We start from the raw sequence: 22,364 nt of genomic DNA, 5'->3' as shown, positions 1-22,364 counted from the left end.
TTTATGTTATTCTCGGTAATTAACTCTTCCACCGCCCATCCGGTCTGCAGCTGCCACGCTTCCGGCCGCCTGAGGGCAAGTAAGGCGCTCCCCCCCCGCCCGCAATGGTTTCACCCGCTCCCCCCTCGGCGCACCGCCACAACGGCCCCGCCCGACCGCCATTTCGCCTCCCTCCGCCCTTCTCTCCCAGATTTCGCGCCAAACTGCGCCCGGCCGGCAGGGGGCGGAACGCCCCGGCCAATCGGCGGCAGAGGCGATGCCGCGCGCTTCCTCGTGGGGCGGGGCGGGAGGGAGGCCGGGGCCCAATCCGCGGCGGCGCGCTGAGGAAGGGCCAATCGGAGTGCGCGGCGGCGGCGCGCCCCGTGCAGCACTTCGGTTTCCGCCGCGCGCCGCTTTTGCCGCGAAAAAGTTGGTGGCGGCTTCCCGCGGGCAGCGAGGTGTGGAGCGGGATGGGATGGGATGGGATGGGATGGGATGGGGGGTCCCGTGGGGCATTAGGGTGGGGGAGGAGGACGGGGCAGTGCGTGGGGCGCAGTGCAGCCGGGGTGGGGGGTCAGCGGGAGGGGGGAAGGGGTTCCCGTGGGGCATTTGGTGCGGGGGAGGAGGAGGTGGTTGGGGCTGACCGTGCGCTCTCGCCCCCGCAGGGGAGCAGCAGTCGCCATGTCCGGCTTCGACGACCCCGGCATTTACTACAGCGACAGTTTTGGGGGCGATGCGTCGGTGGACGAGGGGCAGGTTCGGAAGTCGCAGCTGCAGAAGCGGTTCAAGGAGTTTCTGCGGCAGTACCGGGTGGGCACGGACCGGACGGGCTTCACCTTCAAATACAGGTGCTGCTGTGACCCCTCTTCTCCTTTTGTGCCTTACCCACTCTTCTTTGCACATCTCATCTGCTGTTAACCTCCCTCCTGCTGTGCACACCCCAGGTATACAATAGCATATGTCAGCTTTTTTCTTCCCATAGACCTCATAGTATAAAAGAGCTCGTAGTAAAGAGCTCATAGTATAAGAAATGTTGTTGTTCCCGTTTAACCTTATAGGAAAACTGAGGTCTACTGTTCTCCCAAGCTTCTAGGCAGCCAGCCAGTGGCAGAGGTAGCAATAGAGGGATCTGCACTGCCAAACTTGCACCTAGTTCTGAAATTGTCTGCAAGTTCTAGTGCTTTCTGGTCTGGAGTTTTGTCTGTATCCATTAAAATTAGTGCAGTACTGTCCGTGTGTGTCTTCTGAGGCTGTGAAGATCCTTTGGCTGTCCCTTTGCCTACGCAGCTTGGAGACGCAACTGTGAAAGAACATGGACATATGTCATGCAAGGGCTGGGAAAATCTTTCACCTTTAATCTTGGAATTTCATGCACCCTGCCTTTTTTAAGGAGAACATTGCCGGCTATGCTATTACTTTCTTCTTTTTTTTTAAATCATAGTTTAGGTATAATAGGTATTATCCTGTCTAGAAGTTTTCTAATTGCTTATCTGGTTGTGTAACTCTAGTAAAGTATAGCACTACACTTTATATTGTCGCTGCAAGCACTGGTGTCCCTGGTCTGATGTCACATTTCAAAGTGGGTTTGGGTGAAAGATTTGCCCAGGTCCCCCTAGGCTTCTCTTGGCACTCTCCTGATTTTCCCCATTTGCTTTCCAAACCACGGACTCCCTCCAGAACCTGCCTTTTCTGCTGCCTGCTTGTCATAAGGTCAGTGTGAGTGACTGGTGCTTTCTGCCCTGAAAAACTTTACTACTTACTGCCTCACAGGGATGAGCTTAAACGGCACTATAACCTGAGTCAGTACTGGGTGGAGGTGGAGATGGAAGACTTGGCCAGCTTTGATGAAGATCTCGCTGACTATCTGTACAAGCAACCAGCGGAGCACCTGCAGCTGGTAAGGACGGAGGAGGTTGGCAACCCGGCATGCTGACATTGTCATGTCATGAGAGCAGCCCTGATGATTCACTGTAATATACCCATAATAGCCTAGTTCTTCCCTTTGTAGTTGGAAGAAGCAGCAAAAGAAGTTGCAGATGAGGTCACCCGTCCTCGTCCTTCGGGGGAGGAAACTCTCCAAGACATCCAGGTCATGTTAAGATCAGATGCCAATGCAGCCAACATCCGCAGCCTGAAGGTGAGGTGAATCTGCTGCTATGTTGAGCAGTGAGTGGCAGGGCTCGCTTGTGTAGGGGAGTGATGGCAGGGAAACTTTCGGTACTTGATCACGTAGTTCAGGACATGGGTGGTACACTAATTTACCAGCAGGGATACTCTGCAACTTAAATCTGACTGCAAAGGACTGTTAGTACTGATTGCTGCTGTGGGTACATTATTGCTGTTAGTGATGTTCTGCATGGAGTGTTTTGTCCTTTCCTCTTTTGCTTTGAAATCAGTATGGCTTAAGTCATGCAACCTTCCCCCACTACTCTAGAGCAAGAGTGACATTGTCAAGAAGCACAGGCTTTTTTGTTCTGGTACCTTAATCCCATGAATGTGGGAAGTGTAGCTGAGAAAGAACTGTGTTTCTTTAATGTCTTTAGTTTCCCGTCCATCGTCCAGTGACAGCTTTCTCACCTTCCCTTCACCTTTTCCCTTTCAGTCCGACCAGATGTCCCACCTTGTGAAGATCCCTGGGATTGTAATTGCAGCAACCCCTGTGAGAGCCAAAGCCACCAGAATAGCCATCCAGTGCCGCAGCTGCCGCAACACCATCAGCAACATTGTGGTGCGCCCAGGTCTGGAGGGTTACGCTCTCCCCAGGAAATGCAACACGTAAGGACTGACACGGGGATGCATGCAGCAGGCTGCTGGGGAAAAAAAGGCTGCGTCCCCTCCTCCTGCTCCCCCTCCATCCCACACGTGCTGCGTAGAGTCAGCTCCCTGTCACACGAGGCAGAATCATCCGTGCTGCTCTCTGCCTCTTCCTTTCGTGTCGCCCTTGTGCCTGTGTGCACCCGTGGCCAGGTTTTAGCTCCATCCATCTGCGGTCACACTGGTTGTGATGCTGCAAGCAGTGTTGAGCGGCCGTGTCCAGGGAGTTCTTTTTATCTGTAGGGCATTTTGCCTGTGGTACCTAAAGGTTCATTCCTGCCTCCAGCTGCCCCATAATGCTGCGTTAAGCTGCTGTCTTAACTTCCTATTAAGTTCTTACCTTTTTCAAACAAACTTCTTGCTTACACATTCCCCCTCCCCAGGGGGCTGTTTTTCATTACCTTCTGTAGGGATGCTTTGCTACTAACCTTCAAATCCTGCTTTACAGTTCTTGATGCCCATGTGAACTGTGAGCATTAGGCTGCTGCTGTGGCAGCCCTCGTGCCGACTGATCGTGGTGGGTTACTTCTTCAAGCTCATGCCTGCCAGTATTTATTTTCTGCGCCTTATCTCTAATGCAGCTTGAGAGGCCTTTGGGATAGGGATCGTTCTTGCATGTGGTCTGTACAGCGCCTCGCTCCTGATCCTTGACTGCACGAGTGCATCTGCACTCTTCTGTTACCCTACCCGAAAGCCGTGTCCGTGCCTGGATGGAGTCAGGCATCGGTAGTGATGTACTGAGATGGCAGCAGGACGTGGAGGTGCTCATTGTCTCGGAGAGCTTGTAGTCTAGAGAGGCAGATACGTCTCGAGAGACTTGGAGAGGTTGAAGGCAGCCTTGTCACATTGCTAATTGCTTTCTCACCAGAAACCACTTAACATTTGCTTCATTTGCGAGGTTATAAAGAAAAATGCCCTGCCATGTCGCTGAGTCTATACTATTACATTCTGTGTGATTAATGAATTACCTTCCTCCCCACTTTTAGCTAGTGGGGGAGAGGGGGGAGGCAGGGAGAGTATTCAGGCAAATATTGCCCTGTCTCTGCTTGTTCTCATGCCTGCTTTTGGCAGCTGTTGAAGACAAGACTGAGGGCTTGGTGAGCCTTTGGTTTGACCCTGTGTGACTGCCCTTGCCTGCTGGGCACTGCTCGGAGGGGCGGCTGCTCTGAGCTTTGTCACCACTGTCAGCTCTACAGGGGGATTCTCGGGGGTCTGCAGCCTTCCCTGATTGATCTTTCTGCACAGAGAACAAGCTGGCCGCCCAAAGTGCCCGCTGGACCCTTATTTCATCATGCCAGATAAGTGCAAGTGTGTGGACTTCCAGGTCCTGAAGCTGCAGGAGTCCCCGGACGCTGTGCCGCACGGGGAGATGCCCCGGCACTTGCAGCTGTACTGCGACAGGTACCAGCGCGGTCTCCTCCTATCACCCTGCTGGGCTAGCGCACGTTACTGGTGCTATCCGCTGCTTTGCCCTTCCTCCTCTTAGGTACTTGTGTGACAAAGTTGTCCCAGGGAACAGAGTCACTATCATGGGCATCTACTCCATCAAGAAGTCTGCCCAGAGCAAGAACAGAAGCCGTGACAATGTGGGTGTAGGCATCCGAAGCGCTTACATCCGTGTGGTGGGCATCCAGGTGGACGTGGAGGGCTCAGGTGAGGGCTGCTTTTGGTGCCCATCTGGTCTGTGTTGGTAGCCTGGTGTTGGGACACCCCCCTTCCTGAGCAAGGCGGTCCCTCAGCAAGGACTGTATGAAATCACAGCCTGGGTCCTTCTCTGCTGCTTATATATCAGAAGATTCAGGCCAGTCCAGGGGTCTAACTTGCCCTGGATGCTCTATATTTGGGTGTCCTGTATGACTTTTTTTCTCAGTGATATTAAATGAGGAGGCTTCAGCCTGAGTCCTCCAGGGTATTTAAGTTCTTTTATCTTACTGGTCTTAGTGGGAATCTGCTAAGCCATCCCTGAGGATGTGGGCTGAAGCTGATAGTTAAAATGGAGCTATATTTTTACAACATGGTCCTGACTGTAGTTCTCCTTCTGATTCCTCCAGAGCTGCTTTGCCCAAGGTCCTTGCTTTTTCCTACCAGCCTCTAAGGACACAGCATGCCTTGCTGGGATAGCAAACACCTGCCCTCTCCACCCTTCCCACCTGGTGGCACTTGGTGTGATTTTCAAGAAGGCATTTTGGTCGTAGCGGGTGTGGGAGGAGTAGTGTCATTTACTTTAAAACATCCATTTGTTCACTGTTGCTTCATTCTCCTCATCCCTGTACAGGACACAGCTTTGCTGGCTCAGTGACCCCTCAAGAAGAGGAGGAACTTCGTCGCCTTGCTGCCACGCCCAACATCTATGAGACGATTGCCAAGAGCATTGCGCCCTCCATCTATGGCAGCACCGACATCAAGAAGGCCATTGCCTGCCTCTTATTTGGAGGCTCTCGCAAGAGGTGGGGAAAGTCAGCCTGGTGGAGAGAGAGTGGTGGCAGGGGTGTCATTCATGGCACAAAGCCCTCATACAGACTTCTGGCGGTGCTACCAACCACCTGCCACTTGTCAGCAATGCTTGGTTATCAAAATGAAAGCTCACCATCTCTCTTCCTTCTCTTCTTCCCACCCTGTCCCTCCAGGCTCCCAGATGGGCTGACCCGCAGAGGAGACATCAACTTACTGATGTTGGGTGACCCTGGCACGGCCAAATCCCAGCTGCTGAAGTTTGTCGAGAAGTGTTCGCCCATTGGGGTGAGTGGTTTGAAGTGCCCACTTGTAGTGTGGCTCATTTCTTCCTTCTGCTCCCTGCATAGCACTGAAGACCAGACTGTGGTCACAGCAGATACCTGCCTGTGCATCCACAGCTGGACTGGCTGGCAGAGGTGCAAACTGCCATTTTTGGTGCTAGCCTGGAAGAGATGGGGTGCGGGATAGGGGATGAGGGAGGGAAGGGGAAGCAAGTAATGCCTTTCATTATGATATGAGCCGGGCTATTTGCAGATGTCCAAAGACGTGACTGGTGCTGTTGTTTATTGTTGAGACTTGATTAGCAGTGAGGCTGGCTGGTCAGGATGAATGAAGTTGACTGCATCTCAGGCACGGACCTCCAGGCTGAGCCCAGGCATGAAATTACATTTTCAGTTGTGTTTTCTTGTAGTCTCCATTTAAATCAGCCTCTGACTGCGTTGTTCCCTTGGGGGGGAAAACAAAGCTAATGCAGAAGCCCACCAAACAATGAATCACTCCCTGTTCTGTACTTAATACCTGTATTTCTGTGCAAGCCCTCTGGTGCGTCACAGCTGCTTAGTCCGAGGCCTGGGACTAGGCAATAATCTTGCTCTGTACCCAGCAGGTCTGCTTTTAGTATGTGCTGAGGGATTTTCCTGGAGGCCTTTGCATTTCCTCCAGCAGCTCTGGATTTTGCAGTGCCGGGGGTGCTTTGTCCTCCAGCTGGAGCGGCGGGCTCCTGCGTCCCACAGCGGCTGACGTGCTGTCCCTTCCTTGTCTTGCACGCCGCTAGGTATACACCTCGGGGAAAGGCAGCAGCGCGGCCGGCTTGACAGCCTCGGTGATCCGCGACCCTTCCTCCAGGAGTTTCTTCATGGAGGGAGGAGCCATGGTGCTGGCGGACGGGGGAGTGGTGTGCATCGATGAGTTCGACAAGGTACCCGCAGGGCTGCCTGCACAGGAGTGGGGAAGAGAGCCCGTGGGCTGCCAGCTGCTCCTGGGAGAGCCCAGAGCTGCAAGAAAAAGAGCAACTCTCCTGAGGTTGCCTCACTTTCTTTCAGGGAAGGTCAGGGGATGGGGCTGTAGGGAAATTCTGGTTACATCCTGCACTCTTGGGCAGAGGTCCTTGCAGAGCTTTACCTCGGGGGTCAGCATCGGTGAATGTGTAGCTGAGGTCTGGCAGAGGCGACTGATGGTGACTTTTTTTTTTTTTCACTCCACCTCATTTTTCCCACCTCGGATGAGAAGATGCGGGAAGATGACCGCGTGGCCATCCACGAGGCCATGGAGCAGCAGACCATCTCCATTGCTAAGGTGAGCTGTGGGTGCATGTCGCCCGGGGGCAGGAGCCTGACGCCGCTGGGTTTCCCCGAGGGCCCAGCAACCAGCAGTCACGCATCCTTTGCCTGAATTGCCCATTTTAGAGTGACTTGTCCAGGCAATGGTTTTGGTGGTTACTGGTTTCTCTGATCTGAGACCAGTCAGCCCTGCCTGTAGGCTTTGGTTTGTCTTCTCTCAGGCAGCCTGAACTTCAGCAGGACTGCAACAAGCTCCCTCTGCTCTGCCTGTCCTCTGCTCTTCTAGATTTAGTAGTTCTGCTGATATCCCTGTGTCACAGCCTGATGTCGCTTCTTTGTCTTCCTTCCCACTGCTCTCCACACCCTCAGAAGATCTACAGAAACTGCCTGACATCCTGGTGCCAGGTCTTCTCTCAAATCAGTTTCTCTTCATTTCCACTGCTCAACCTTTTTTTGTAGCATGTCTGCTCCCTCCTGGTTGCTCTGGCTCACCCCTCAGCTGTTCAGTCCCTGGTAACAGAATGCCTACCACGACTTTTCCTTGCTGGTCGCTCTTGCCCTACTACCTGCAAACCTGCACTTCGCCCCCTGGGATTGCCCGGGGGACTCAGCCCCAGCCACCCAGTTTCTGTCTCAGGTTGCAAACTTGCTGATAGGGTCTTGTGTGTCCTTGCCCTTGAAATGAGGTTTTAAATGAAGTTCCTCAGTGCTCAACTCTCAGCTGAAGCCAGTCCTCCTCCAGAAGGACATGTGGGTCCAGCCCCATGTAGCTCCTGTACTGACTCCTCTCCAATGTGGAACCATTACAGAGCAATTGGGTGCTACTTAAGGGGGTTTATTTAAATGCAAGTGATTGAGGATGAGTCCTTGCAAACTGCTTTGGACCTTTCACTACAAGTTAACAGCCTGCTAGCTCTGCTGTGACATGGATGGAGTCAAGACCACGTCCATTTCTCCTTCCCCCCCCCCCACAGGCAGGAATCACAACCACACTCAACTCCCGCTGCTCAGTGCTGGCAGCTGCAAACTCCGTCTTCGGGCGCTGGGATGAGACCAAGGGCGAGGAGAACATTGATTTTATGCCCACCATCCTGTCCCGATTTGACATGATCTTCATTGTCAAGGATGAGCACAATGAGGAGCGAGACATGGTAGGTCGGGGCACATGGATGCAGCTGGGACTCGTGGTGCCCCATTTTTTGGGAGGGGGAGGCAGAGGGGGTTCCTGCTGCCTGACTGCCTTCTGCTCTCCTAGACACTGGCCAAGCACGTGATGTCCTTACACGTGAGCGCCTTGACGCAGACCCAGGCCGTGGAGGGTGAGATCGAGCTGAACAAGCTGAAGAAGCTCATCTCCTTCTGTCGGACGTGAGTGAGAGGCATGACTTTTTGGCAGCACCTGGGCTGCACGGTGGGAGGTGGCAGTGGTGAGAAGTGAACCACGCAGCCAATATTTGCAAGCTCTCTATCGGCATGACCTGTCTTTAACTCCTGCCTTGAAAAAAGGGAAACGAGAGCAGCTCACAACGGTGCCACAGTGTGCCCCAAGGAAGCGAGGGGTGCCTGGGGACCCCCTGCCCAGGGGACCCTCCCTGGTGGTGCCGCCTCCAGCTCCTGTGCCCCCCTTGCAGGAAATGTGGTCCTCGGCTCTCGGCGGCGGCAGCAGAGAAGCTGAAAAACCGCTACATCCTGATGCGGAGCGGCACTCGCCAGCACGAGCAGGAGAGTGACCGCCGCTCCAGCATCCCCATCACCATCCGGTGAGCAACCCTGCCCTCCTCGCCCCACCGAAACCCTTGGGGTTGGGGTTGCATCACTGGGAGTCACCTAGGGTAGCCTAGGGAGGGGGTTAGTGGGGTGCTGGGATTTGGGGGAGCCCTCTGTGAACAGGGCAACACTGGAGGTGCCGCGGGGGGGGCAGAAGGTGCCTGGGAGCGGGGTAGGTGGGGGTGTCAGGCGTTGGGGGGAAGAAGACAACCCCTCGGAGCTGCAGGAGAAAGCAGGGAACATCTCCTTTGGCCACAGGCAGCTGGAGGCCATCGTGCGCATTGCTGAGTCCCTGGGGAAGATGAAGCTTCAGCCCTTTGCCACCGAGGCGGACGTTGAGGAGGCCTTGCGGCTCTTCCAGGTGTCGACGCTTGATGCGGCCATGTCGGGCAGCCTGTCAGGTGAGGGGGAGTTGCTCTGTGCTGGGGGCAGGAGGGACATACTGGGCCTGGCTGCTCAGGGCAAGGAGAGACGAGCTCCCCTCCCAGGAGCAGGCTGGCAGGGGCAGAAGGTGCTACCAGGCACCCCCCGGGCAGGTGCTGGACCTGCTTCCTGCGTAAAGGCAAAGCAATGCCTGCAGCAACAAGGGGCCATCATGGCTGTGGCTCACGGAGGGCAACAGCAAATGACACTGAGGGTCTCCACCCATGCTGGGCAAGGGAGGGGTGGTCTGTCCCCTTGTGGTCCCAAGGGCAGAGTCCAGTGCTGGAGGTCGTTCCCCAACCTGTTTGTCCTCTAACCTCTTCCCTGTGAGGGTGGAGACAGTGTTTCCTTGGGAGGCAGCATGGCACAAAGGGTTTGAAGGAAGCTCCAGCAGTCAGGTCCACGTTCAGCTGTGTCTTTGGAGCTCCACAACCGTTGATGGTGGATTTGCTCATGGGTTCCCTAAAGTCTCTTGAGATGTGCGGGTGTGGTGGGAGACACAGGAGACGGGCACGCTGGCTTTGGGTGTCTGGGTGGCACAGAGGGCTCACGCAGCCTCTCCCTCCAGGGGCAGAAGGCTTCACCACACAGGAGGACCAAGAGATGCTGTCTCGCATTGAGAAGCAGCTCAAGCGCCGCTTTGCCATCGGCTCTCAGGTGTCGGAGCACAGCATCGTCCAGGACTTCATGCGGCAGGTGGGCCAGGGAGCCTGTGGAGGGTTGGGCTGTGAAACCAGGAACCCCAGGCTGCTGCTCAGGGGATGAAACCCTTTCCCCAAGAGGTGGCTGGAGAGCCTTTTGGTCATACTTGCTTTTGAAGTTGTTTGTAGGGAGTGGTGTGCAATGTGATCGCAGAGTTTAAGGGGAGTGAGGCGAGAACTCATTTTTCTGCAAAAGCACTGAGGTTTGGGGCTGTTTGGGTAGTTTGGGGTCCTACTCTTGAAACCAGAACTGTTTGGTTTGTGATACTGTCTGCAGTCAGACCTGAAATAGTGAAAGGGGAAGGGAGTATCAGCACCTGGTGCCACCAGGCTCCCTCCCTCTGGAGAGGCACAGCCAGGCTTTAGTGGTGGCAGGTTCCCAATGGGCTCCGGTGAGCTTTTTCCCTGCCGGCTCATCTTCCCCTGCTCTTCCCTTTTCCAGAAATACCCAGAGCACGCCATCTACAAGGTGCTGCAGCTGATGATGCGGCGCGGGGAGATCCAGCACCGCATGCAGCGCAAAGTCCTCTACCGCATCAAGTGACCTCCCTGTCCCACGCATGGGGAGGGAGCTGCTGCTGCCAGACGCTTGCCCACGTGCAGGCAGAGTGCCCCGTGGGCTCAGAGCCTGCTTCTGGAAGAAACTTTTCCTTGGGGAGTCAAACAGCCCAGGACCTCCCTCTTGAACCAGGGTTTGGGGTGGCCGGGGTTCCCCTTGGGTGCTCTGTCACTGTGTCATGTTGATGTTTCTTTGAACTCCAAAAGCTTTTAGTTTGTATTAAAATAAAAACTGATATTGGTAGCCCTGGGTTTTTGGCTGCCCAGAGGGACAGAGGGGAAGTGCCCTCTTCCCCCTTCAGAGGCAGTACAGGACTTTGGTTAGAAAGGCACCCCTCCTGCTTGTCTTGTGGTACCCACTGCCCAGCGCCCACCCTGGGGACTCGCCTTGAGGCAGGACGCAGTCCTGTGGGCAGCACCAGCAGCCCTGAAGGCAGAAACTCATTTCTCACTCAGGGTTTGATCTATTAAGGCATAAATCCTGTTGGCGCAGGCTGCCCTGTTGGGCTCAGTGGTGTGGGAGGCACCTTACCCGGTCGGTCACTGCGTGCAGGCTGCCACCGTCTTCCCTGTCTGCCAGCAGCAGCGAAGGAAACTACCTGCTGTTCCCTGCTTCAAAGCTCCTCTTTGCTTATCCCTCCTTCCCCTCTCCAAGGGCTGCAGCAGGCAAACGCTTTACCCTGCAGTGTAAAGGGCTGTGTGAAAGCCTTGCTGGAGGCATAGGCAGAGCCTCCCGCTTGCTCTAGTGAGGATGGGGATGCGGGGTGATGCCCAAGAGCTGTGTGCCCTCCTCCAAGTAGCCTCTGCCACCTCCTTCCTGTGCCGATGGCTGTAGGGAGGGTTGTCCCACTCGCCAGGAGCCTCTCCTGGGCTCTCTGCCCCGGGGTGGGCTTCTGCAGCCACTCACCCTTCTGCGTTTGCTGCACGACCTTGTACTTGTCAAACTCTGCAGGTTTTTCTGGTTTCTAGTGAAGTAGTATTGGTTCTCTTAAGTGTCCTCCCCAAGATGTAAGGTGCGGGTACGTCCCTGCCCTTGGCAGCTCGAGGCTAGCTTGGATGTGTGAGAGCATGGGTGGGGGACTGAAGGCAGTGCAGCGTCGGGCATTGCAGGCAAGCAAAGCCGCTGTGGGTGCCCGAGAGGCTGCTGCTGTGTCTGTGAGTGACCTTCAGGCTGAAAAACGCACCCCAGGAGAGGCTTCATTAGCAAAAGTAACGTTCAGGGCCAGCAGAGGGTACTAGAGCCTTGAGGATGCTGGTCTGTGGCACTGCACACAGTGCTGTCTCCTCTTCCGAGAGGGGAAACCAAGGAGTCCCTTTGGGATGGGGATGGTGGTGGGGTGTAGGGTGCACCCAGCCTAGCAGCTGTCGCAGAAGGGCTGGGCTCCCCTGCGACCTGTGGGAGCTGAGCAATATCCCTGTTGGCTTCTGTTTGAGCGTTTTGAGAGGTGTATGGTGTGCTCTGGACATGGCTGGAGCTGGTTATGGGGTTGGGGGCCCATCTGCAGGGGATGGGGCAGTTGTGGCCCTGACGAGATGGGCTGTGCTTTAGAGAAACAGCCCCCTGCTCTTCGTCCTGTGTTTTTCAGATGGGCCTGACCTTTGTGGAGGGCTGGAGGGGAGAGGAGGCTGGCCCAAAGGCTCCCTGCGGGGATGGGTCTCTGGAAAGCTTGCGCCGGTGATTTTATTGTCCCATATTTTTGCGGGTGCTAGGCAGCTTGCGGGGCTTCTTGGAGCAAGCAGCGCTGGGGCAAAAGCAGGCACCCTCCTTTTCCCTTTAAAAAAAAGAGAGATGTTTTCTCTCCCCACACTGCTCCCTGGCTGGGGAGGCAGCTTCCCTGAGCTGCTGCTCCATGGAGAGCATCAGCTCTGTGGAGGAGGAATAAGTGGAAGTGAGAATAACAGGACGAGATCTTCACCTGGAGACTGAAGTTGCCAAAACTGCCAGTGTCTGTCTGAAAGCATCTCACCCCCGTCACAAGCTCCCATGCCCCGGTCAAGCACTCGATGCTTTGGCATCAGGAGGTGGCCCATTAGAGCAGGGTCAACATGGCCCTGAAGCAGCAGCGTGGTGTGGTGGCTGTTTCCCTGCCGCATGCCATAGCCCATGCAGCGCTGTAGTAACGGGTCCTACAGGTCTCTCAGCCCTGTAGGGGCTGCCTGCCCCAGCACCTCTGTCCTTGCTTTGGAGATGCTGGCAGTACCTGTCTTATCTATGGTCCTTCTTCCAGAGGTGCAGCAAGAGCAAAGCAAACAGGTGAGTATGTGACCGGTACCCACAGCCTGCTGTTAATGCTGCCTCTGGAGGAGGCTGGGAGCCTCTGTTCCCAGTCTTGGAAAGAGCACTCACTGATGGAGAAGGGCTGGGTGGGGAGTGTCCTGGGAAGGGGACTGGGGAGGGGAACACAGTGCAAAGGTCTCGGTTTCCATCACTCCTCTTGTTTTCTTCCTTCCTTCCTTCCCTCCACCTGCAGACCTCCCCCCAGCCTTTCCCCATGATCTTTGCTCTGTGCTGGAGCAGACTGGATTTCGGCTGCTGACTGCCAGTGGTGGTCATGTAGTGCTCACGGGTTTTAAAAGAGCCGGCATCTCAAGGTACATCAAGCTGTGCTGGGTGTTGACAGGTGTGGAGGTTGGAAATTCTTTTTGTTGGGTTTTTTTTTGTTGTATTTTTCTGTGATGGGGATCAGAATGATTGATCTCTTCGTGCTATGAAATGTGTTGATTATATGGTATGAGGTTATGTAAGTGTATGTACGGCTTGAAACAACATTCTTTAACAAGTAATGTATGCAGCTCTATCTCAAGAAGTGGAGCTGGGATGTGCGCAACTCTGGCATTATCTTGGAACTTGAGATCATTGATTTGTAATGGCTTGTTTTGATCATCACGCTGCAGATAGAAATTTTGTGAGGAAAAGCAGTTCTCATTTGAGTAGAGTCGTAGTGCTTGGTGGTATCTGCTTGATAAGGGATTGGTGGTCCTCCTAGTGAAGACCAGATTTTTCCTCAAATGATAGCTACTTGATAAAGGAGTGGTCGTCCTCCTGGTGAAGGTGTCTCTTCTTGGTCATCCCTGAGGTTTTGGCATGCTGAGACTTGGGATAGAGTCCCTGTCTAGGTGTCCTTAGATAACCAAAAATACTGTTCTCAAATCGAAGGCCCACAGGGAGAGTAAAACCAGACAGACATAGCCACTTCACATCTGAGCAGCACAGCATTCCCTTACCTAGCCTACAGAGCTGACCGTGGCCCTTCCTGAACTCAGCGCTATGTCCCTGGCACAGGAGGCCTCTTCCCCACCCATGGCTTGTCTCCTTGGGAACTACAGTTGGGTGAGTGTAACCACCTCAAACCAGGTAGCCACCAGGGATGCTCAGGTGCCTTTGGTTCAAAGCTTGGGCTTGTGTAGGAGCCACCCACCTCTTGCCACAATGAATTAGCCCCCAAAGAACTTCCAGATTACATGCAATTCTGCATGAGATGTGTTAATTTGTGTGAGCGGAGGGGAGTTTCTCACTTCAAAGAGATCCAGGGCACTGGGTTCTTGCCAGCCTTTTTGGTCCTCCATGGGAGGGCTGGATTGGGATTCATCATCTGACCAGGCATCAAGAGCTGTGTCTGAGCAAGGTGCTCTCTGTGTCAGTGCAGGGGAGTGAGCACTTCCAGTCAGCAAGTTGTTTTATCCAAAGTAAATGTTTAAAAGAAACCAGAGAAGCTGTGCCCTAATTGCATTTGTTTTCTCTCTGTTGACTACAAAAGGAGGTCAGGACAACTAGATCAGGTAGGTATTTTTGCATCATAGGCATCTCAAACTGGGGAGATGTGCATGTCCTTCCTCCCTGTGTGCTGCACTGCTGTATTGGAGAAGGGCTTCGGTGAAGGCTTGCTTTGGGTGGCTAACTTTGGGGCAGCTTCACTAGGTTTGATTCTTTTTCCTCTTACACGAAGCTCATTGGAATATCTCTGTGGAAATGTCAGTGGAGCTCCACTACTGTAAAATCCAGCAAAGCTGAGTCATCACATCTTCACCGCTCAGATCTCTTCCATCTCCGTGTAGGATGGGAGCTGTTGCAGTGCAGCAACATAACCTCTGAGCATGTTGTGAGTGTCGCTTCCTCCATAAAATAAAACAAAACCGAAGTGCAGAGTCCTGAGAGCTATTGCTCAAGGATGTGAGATAAATATTGGCAAGCAGAATATGCTGATATGGGCAATGTGAGAAACGATCTGAGCTGGTCCACCAGGCACCGACCTCGGATGAAGGAAGCCGGGGCTCCTTCCCCCTTTCTGTTACTGACTTATGGGGCCAGTTGAGCAAGCAACTCCATCTCCTTGTCTGTCTTGGATAATAACGTCTTGGCAGCACAGACCACTTCTTACCATGATTTTGTGTAGCACCTGGCACAACAGTCTCAGTGGCAGAGTCCACCTGCTGACATAAATAACATTAACATGAGCTGGGGGCTCTCCAGCCCTTGCCAGGCTAAGAACTGACCTCCTGGAGGCAGGGAAATCCAGAAAAGACCAAGAGGCAAAGGGAGAAGTCTCTGGGAGGGAGGCTGAGGTGCAGCCACGCCATGCTGCCATGGCATCACCCTGTGGAACGGCACACACGTGTCATGGCTCTGGGAGCCTGTGATGTGGTCTGCTGGGGGCGTCTCTCACATTGAGTTTCAAGTCCTTTAGGAGGTTTGACTAACAACTTGTATCCCCTAATTCTGGGCTAGGTTCCTTCAAAATCCCAAACCACTCATTCTCCCACAGCTGTGATGTACAAATGCCTGCTACTTCTCTTCGTCCCATTTTGCCCATCCCTTTGCAACATCCTTTGCTCCTTCTTGTGCACCTCTGTTCCAGGTCTCTCCCAGCAATGCCAGTCAGTCCATTTTCTCCTCCTCCATCCCATTGCATGCCTCATGCCTGCTCTCTCTTCTCTGCATGGTCATCCCCTTCCTGGCCATTGTGGTCAGTCCCTGGCCACCTTGCAGAGCACTCAGCACAAGCCTTCCATTCCTGTTTTCAGGCCTGCCAGCTTCGCAGGCAGAGCACTGGGGTATAACATGCTGGATCAGCTCTCGGGGCTGCCTGGTAGGGACACCAAGGGTCACACGTCAGAGAATGTCCCCTGGACCATCTGCCGCTGCTGGGCCGTTCTTCCTGCCCTTCAGCTTTCATCCGGCCAGCTGCTCCACCTCTCCCTGTGCTTGATCTTTACCTCATCTCACCGCTCCTTTTTGTTTCCAATACCTTTTTTTCCTTTTCTCAGACTCCTGTGTGAGCAATTTGGCCAGAAAGCACACAGGCCTCTGGCCAGAAAAGCCAGGCAATACTGGTTTATATGCCCTTTGCACCACACACTTTTGGGCCCTCAGAATGAAAGCAGGAGCATTATCCTTGATCAAAGTACCTGTGAAATGCTTGCTGAGTGGAAAGCAGATCTATCCACAGCTGGCCACATGCTGTGTGCTCATCAGCATCCAGCACCTCTGTGGTAAAAATAGGCATCTATAAATAGATATATAGGCATCTTTCCTTTCTGGAAATCCTTCACTTGATGGAATCTGTCAGGTCTCAAACTGCACCTGGTACTTTGTGGACTCTGTCACAACTGATCATAAAGATGAACTTCAGTATATCACTAGGACTATGGAGTTAAATGCACGCTGCTCAAAATATTTATAAGGTTTTTAGAGCAACAGTTGACAGGTCATCTAGCATGCAGGTAATATCACCATCCTAGATGCTCACACCAGAATAAGGTGTGCATTCAACATTACCAGTTATCTTCTATTTGTGCTTTGTAATGAGGAGGTGTTTGGTGGTCTGACCAGGAGTGCAGAGACTGTCACCAACCTGGGAAGTTCACCATCCATATGGGTCCAGCAGGTGCAGGGTGACGGCCTGGGTTGGGGAGAACCGAAGGACATGAAGAGGGGAACAGCTTTCCCGGTGCCACATGGCGCTCATAAATTGGTCCAGGGCAGAGCCCTATGTACCTGATGCTCAGTCTAGATCTTTCAGCAGCAGAGTTGCTGCAATGGGGGAACTACAGTGTCTGATGTACCTGGATTCTCCTGAGTCAGGCAATTAAAATATCATGGTTTCCACAGCAACATCACTACTGCCACACTGCACCAACGTCACTTTACTGTACCCTATTCAGGTGCAGATGCAACTTACAGTAGTAGATACATCACGTGGAAAGAGGGTGAAGCTTCCCCAGTCTTGACTTGAAGTGAAACTTGAGGTATTAAGGTCAAAAGGCTCCTTTTGGCCCAGCTCACCTGACCTCCTACATGATGCAGGCCCCAGAGGTCCAGCCAAGAAGCCCAGCAATCAAAGCGCTCCATGGGCAAAAGCAAATTCTTGCTGACTGCCTTAATTTGATGTAAAATTGGTTTGCTTTCCAAGAGGGTGAAAAAGTAAGGACTCTAAAATGTCCAATAAAAGTTGATGCCAAAGGGGCTCAAAGTTTTTCCTGATGAACATCACCAACTGGTAGGAAGGCAAAGTGCAGAAGCACATGTACTCAGGGCTGGGACTGTACAAAACAACCACGTGTGGTCATGCAGAATCAGACAAGACAGATCCACGCCTGTATTTCACATGACCTGGCAGGCGTACTGCTTCAGTGCCTCCCCATGCCATGCTATTTGACTGCTTTCCAAAACCTCAGTGGAGAAACCAGGACTTCTGCTCTTTTGTTTCTTGCACTGGAGAAAAGGGTAACATTAGGTCAGAGAACCAGCTCAGAAGGAAAAGCCCAGCATTTGAATCCCTGCTCTATGAGAAAAAACAGAAGACCTAGTTGTTTGTGGCTCATGCTGCATGCCCCAAACCCAGACACACAATTTACAGTCTTGACCCCTTCACCTTTCTTGCTCCTCAGAGGATAAAATGGTTTCCTGTTTATTCCAATGGGCAGCTGTTGTATCCACAGGGGAGAGCAGCACTGATGGTTAATATGGCTGATGTCCAGATACGTTTTGCAGAAGTTGCGTGTTTGCTGGGCCATCCAGCAGCTGCTGAACATCCTGCCTTTGGGAGTAGGAGACTCCCAGGCAATTCTCAGATGCTCAAGCATGAGAGAGGACTCGCTCCCCCCAGACTGGGATCGGCAGGCAGGAAAGAGGTCCTGAGGGCTTCTTCAACCTCTGCCATGTGCTGGAGTATATCAGGAGCTATAGGGCCTCCTTCACGTTCTCCTCCTGGTTCATCTGTGCCCCCGGGACGTTCTGCATTACCCATGGGAGAGGGGAGGCAGTGCACTACCTTGGGGTCTCATAACCTCAGCAAATACTGCTAGACATGAGGTGGGGTTGCCAAAGCTGTGAGACATCCAGGACCAGTGAGGAAAACTCCCTGTAGTCAGTGCCTAGGCAAGAGAATTCTGGAGATGTGGGCAATCCCTGGAAATCACCAGAGAAATATTCTCACCATGGGAGCCACTCCTCAGGCTGCTTTTGCGGTCACTTGGACAGAAGAAAGTGTCCCAGGATGCGGAGGATGCAGCCCTCAGGGAGTTCCCTGCCAGGCATACAATCAGCATAGGCCATTTTTGGTCTCCTCCATCAACATGGAAGAAGCAGTTAAAATTCAACGTCCTTGGGAAGGAAGCATCAAAGACTATTCAGTGCAGGAGAAAGACAAAGCCTGCTGCCTCCTGTGTCTGTATGTTTCTCTTTTGACATCAAGAGCACTTCTCATGTTTGCTTTCCTTCTTTGCTTCTGCCTGGCAGGGCTGTATTGGCTGTTTGTGTTTTTAAATGCCACAGTGACCCAGATTTGGAACTGGCACGTGGTGATCCAGGCAGTGGGTTTGTATCTGACTCTGCTTATGCAGTCAGCTATGAATTACTGAAATGGAAAGAAATCAAAGCCTAATCTCCAGTGACCCACACATGGGCATCAGAGTCACCATCAGTCTGGAACTGGGGCACTGAGGCATGGGCTGCAAAGTGGAGACATTGCGAGCTAGCCTAATGAATCAGTTGTGCCCCCTGGTCAAGCAATAGCTGGTACCAACCCTGTATCTACTTATTGGCTTTGCTTTTCGGCAGCACCTCCTGTGTGCATCTCCAGGCTGGGAAAGATGCTGGCTCACAGGCAGTGCAATCACCGAGGGCTTTGGAGAACGCCCATTGAAGTGATAATTTGTTTTAAGCATGTAAACCACCTGCTTATTAAATAAGAAAGAATGTAAATGGTTCCGTTCTGCGTCCCACAGTGAGCAACAAGAGGTAGGTGAAATCCGTACAGCCCAAATTGCTCTAAATGAGCCAGTTTCTCTGATTTTTCTGGCCACTTTTGTGGGCTCCCTCAAGTGAGGTGACAGCAGAGCAAAGGGCTGTTGGTGCAGTTGAAGGCTGCCTGGACAGTGCATGTGAGAAGACAGATGGGTGCTGATGGAGGCAGGGGAAATACAGGGCTAACGAGGGCTGCTGAGAGGCAGGAGGGGAGGTCTGGTATAAAGCATGCCTGTACAATCTCACTTCTCAGTCCTAAACTGGTTCCTAGTCCCAGCAGTGATTTGGCACCTTGCAATCAGTAACATATCTATCCTTTCAAACCCTTTGGTGGTAGAGGAGTCCGGTCATCCCTCCTGCAGAGGAGGGAGTTAGGGCACAGGAAAACAGCATGTCTTAGCCCTAGGTGCACAAGAATTAACCACAAAGAAGGACGGATGAAATCCAGCTTCTTCAATCCCAGGCTCTGCTCGTGGGGATTTCCTTCATCCTACAGATGCCACATCCACAGTATTTTTTAATCCTCCTGAAATCTCCCCTGCTCTTTAAGAGGCAGAGAAACGTGTGCCATGACTTTTCACTTCCATAATGTCCCCCTCCTTCTGTTTTACCTCTTTTTTGTTTTCCTACCTTTCTTCCATCTCAAGCCTTCCTCTCCATGTGGGCTGAATCACAGCCCTCTGTGGGGAACACCTCTGCTCCACAAAAGGCCAGTGACATGGTGAATAAATCCCCTTTGAAGAGTTTTGCCTGACTGATCTATATTTGCTGCTGCTTCAATTATGTCTCCTCAGCAACTTTAATGAAATGAAAGCTAATTTTCCTGCTTATGGCATCCATACTGATTTGTGGCAGGACAGTCTTCCCAGTACTGATTTCCCAGGTTTCATCCTCAGTCCCTGTGTTAGCAGAGTGGTGCACCATGCTCACCTCCATGCTATCGTCCTCTCGCTGTCCATTGCCTGTTTCATGCTGTCTTGTGCTCCTCGCCCTGTTCCCGTTCCCGTGGTGCGTGCATGGCCTCATCCTGTGCATTTCCTCAGAGCCACCAGCTTCTGCTCAGCGCTCACCTGGCCACCCCTCCGGGGCCTCCTCCACAACCCGTTTGCTCTTTCTGCTGGATGCAGCATGCTGCTGCCTCCCGAAGCCACTCGCTGTGTTTGTGAGTCAGCTAGAGCCCGTAGGCAGCCAAGCGATGGTGGTGCTGTGCCCCTTCCGTGCTTCCAGTCAAGAGGAAGGTGGGAATGACCCCAGTTAAAGAGCTGTTATGATTGTTGGTGGTGATCATGTTGATTGCAGCGGGATTTCAGGAAGAGTGCAGATCTAGGCTCCGCTGTCTGGAAAGAAAGGAGTCCCTGCTTCAGTGCATTCCAGCCAAATACATTGACAAATAGCAGAGGTGAGGACTGTAATATGTTAGCAAGGGAAAAAGTGATTGCAGTGCTTCTCTGCAGAAGGTAAATGGGTTTCTGTTTAAGCGTAAGTTAAATATCAGAGGAATGATGATCTTATGAATGAAACACAACACCTCCAGGGGCTTATTCCTATATCAGCCACTAATTTACTGTATGATCTTCAGTAGTTCATTCAAGCCCTCTGTGCCTCGGTCACTTCTTGTGTCAAACAAGCCCAATGACAAATTCCTTTCTTGTAGAGGTCTTGTGAGGACTATGCATCTCCACGAGATCCTCAAGGGATGCATCAAAGGCAAAGTGTTTTTCCATCGAGACCGCATTTAATATCCCCAGTGATGTAATGTGGCACATAAGCTCGCCTGTGCTAAGCCTGGAGCCTCCCACTCGGAGCCCGTCCCACCTGCCTCGCGCGAAGGCGTGTGTTGCCCCTCCGCAGCCACTTCTTAGCACGGTTCCTTCCTCTCCCCCTGCTTCCCTGGGTATCTTTTTAGCCTCCCTAACACCTCCTCCCTTGCCGTAGCACGCTGGTCTTCAAAGAAGAGCCCTTGCCTCGGCACAGATGGGCACAGCCAATTGCTTCCCTTCAAAGGGAGATGTTGCCTCAGCAACCAAAGTTTTGAAGTCAGGCAAAGTTCTGAAAAAAACCACCCAATTGTGATGGGAAATGACACTCGGGAACAAATGTACAATGTTGCCATGGCAGCCTGAATACTTGCACGGAACTTGGTGTTTGGAAAATATAAAAAGACTGTGCTTCAAGTGAGTCCAACTAACTTAATGCCTTTGTCAGGTAGCTGCACAACGCCAAGTGTCTGTTGTTTATATTTTACACCTGGCATGAGTGACTCCATCCCTTCTGAAAAGGAAGTAGCTTCTGCTCTCGATCCGACAGAGGACTATTTGAGACTGCAGGTTTTTCTGGGTTGCCTGGTCTGGTATTGATCTGTTGGGGTTATTTCTGTCACTTGAAGTCCATCAGTTCTTGGTTGTCTTGGTTTCCATGTCTGTGTTTTATCTGTTATTTCATCTGGTGCACTTTTATGCCACAGTGTCTGGGCTAAAAACAGCAGATGATTTGTTCAAAAACATGGATCTTCTTCCTAGTCCCACAATGATCCATGCCTTGCTTTTGAGCCATGAGGTGCGTGAGTGGCTTTCAGGGCCCACAGTCTGCTTCACTCAGCTCTGTGAGCTGAACCAGACATGATTTTTCTCCATCAGGCAGGTGCCTTCTCCTAATTATAGTGAGGAAGAGGAATAACCAGCCTGACGGTATTCCTGTGCCTGTTGGATGGACTCTCTTTGCAAATCCAAAGGTGAACTGAACTCCTGTGAGAGTCTGTAAGACCATCCAGATCTGGAGTTCATCACCATTTCCCCTAGAAAGGCCTGAATCTCATTTGGCATCTACTTGGTAGGGCTCCCTGTGGCCTGGGAAACTGGGAAGAACAGAAGGAGAGAGAGAAACTGGATTTCAGTGATCTGTTGCTGTTATTCTTCACTGTCGCAGGCAGCCAGCCCTCTGGTAAAAGTAGTGTGGGTAGGAAAAGGGCTGTGAGATGCAGAAGGAAAACAGCCACTGGCCCAGTCCTGAGGAGATTAAATCCCAAATGGCTCACGGGAGAAGGGGGATTCTCAGTATTTAACTGAGAAATAATCTGGGGCCCCGACACCATGTTTCATTCCTTGCTGGTGAACCCTTACTGAGAGCTAAGCACGGGGACAGCTTTCTCAGCTGGGCAGAGCCAACCAATGCCTTTGGCAGAGTCAGCCCTCCTCTGTTGGCAGGAAAACACCCCAGCTGAGGACCCACCGTGCTGCGGGTGCAGCGAGGCCAGCGATGGACCCCCATGTGCCAGCCTGGGCACAGAGCACCGTGCCGTGAGGACTTCCCGCCCTAGGCTGGGCCACAGCTCAGAGATCATGTTCCACCATCATCCATGAAGACCTTTTGCTTTCCCTTGTCCACTGGAGTGTATGTTTCTATTGCCCAATCCACCATTGCGTCATATCATCTGTGGTTCTGCTTCATCTTCGTTAGCCTCCTCCCCGTTGCCCTGGGTGGTCCAGTGTTGGCTGCTGTTACTTGTAGGCTGTGTGGGAGTGACCTAATTTGGAGAGACTATGGAAGGAACATCGGGAAGCCCGCAGGGGAGCGGGGATTTCTGTGCTCCTTGGCAGGAGCTCAAGCCACGTACCCAACCCCTGCAGCTCCTGGGCTCTCTTCCCTGGGTCACCTACTCCCCTGGTCCGCATGTACATCTAACCCCAAACTGCTCCTCTCCAATTAGAGTATTAAGGAGACGGTTTATCTCAAGTGCTTTGGAGAGGGCGTCACTGTTCTTAACTTAATTACTTGGCGTTGCAAAGGTTTCCAGTCTCTCATTTCCCCTTGACAGTTTTATTATGGAAATATTTTTTACTCTGGGCACTCTCCTTTGTGTTTTTG

General features: G+C 52.6%; 1 protein-coding gene across 2 annotated transcripts; it reads left to right on the top strand.

Moving 5' to 3' along the window:
* Positions 1-342: 342 nt before the first annotated feature.
* On the top strand, positions 343-21,991 carry MCM5 (minichromosome maintenance complex component 5). 2 transcript variants are annotated; one of them, XM_072870197.1, is made up of 17 exons: positions 343-437; positions 645-827; positions 1,750-1,876; positions 1,988-2,116; positions 2,582-2,754; positions 4,039-4,194; positions 4,280-4,446; positions 5,069-5,240; positions 5,421-5,532; positions 6,302-6,445; positions 6,757-6,822; positions 7,781-7,957; positions 8,062-8,174; positions 8,438-8,566; positions 8,832-8,974; positions 9,565-9,692; positions 21,704-21,991. In XM_072870197.1, exons 2-17 carry the CDS (start codon positions 661-663, stop codon positions 21,857-21,859), a joined length of 2,259 nt encoding a protein of 752 aa, XP_072726298.1. In that variant the 5' UTR covers positions 343-437; positions 645-660; the 3' UTR covers positions 21,860-21,991. The 2 variants fall into 2 exon arrangements, with proteins under 2 accessions (XP_072726298.1, XP_072726307.1); XM_072870206.1 differs by lacking the exon at positions 21,704-21,991 and adding an exon at positions 10,140-10,499.
* Positions 21,992-22,364: the final 373 nt, after the last annotated feature.

Source organism: Ciconia boyciana, chromosome 1 (genome assembly GCF_034638445.1).
Source record: "Ciconia boyciana chromosome 1, ASM3463844v1, whole genome shotgun sequence".
NCBI lineage: Eukaryota > Metazoa > Chordata > Aves > Ciconiiformes > Ciconiidae > Ciconia > Ciconia boyciana.
Note: the sequence above shows the minus strand (reverse complement) of the source record. Positions and strands in the feature narration are given on the sequence as shown.

Bases quoted from the DNA above. Each gene is read 5' to 3' on its own strand.
- MCM5 (XM_072870197.1), top strand. From the start codon at position 661: ATGTCCGGCTTCGACGACCCCGGCATTTACTACAGCGACAGTTTTGGG. The intron at 1,877-1,987 runs GTAAGGACGGAG...TTCCCTTTGTAG, and splicing joins CAGCGGAGCACCTGCAGCTG to TTGGAAGAAGCAGCAAAAGA. The intron at 8,975-9,564 runs GTGAGGGGGAGT...CTCTCCCTCCAG, and splicing joins CATGTCGGGCAGCCTGTCAG to GGGCAGAAGGCTTCACCACA.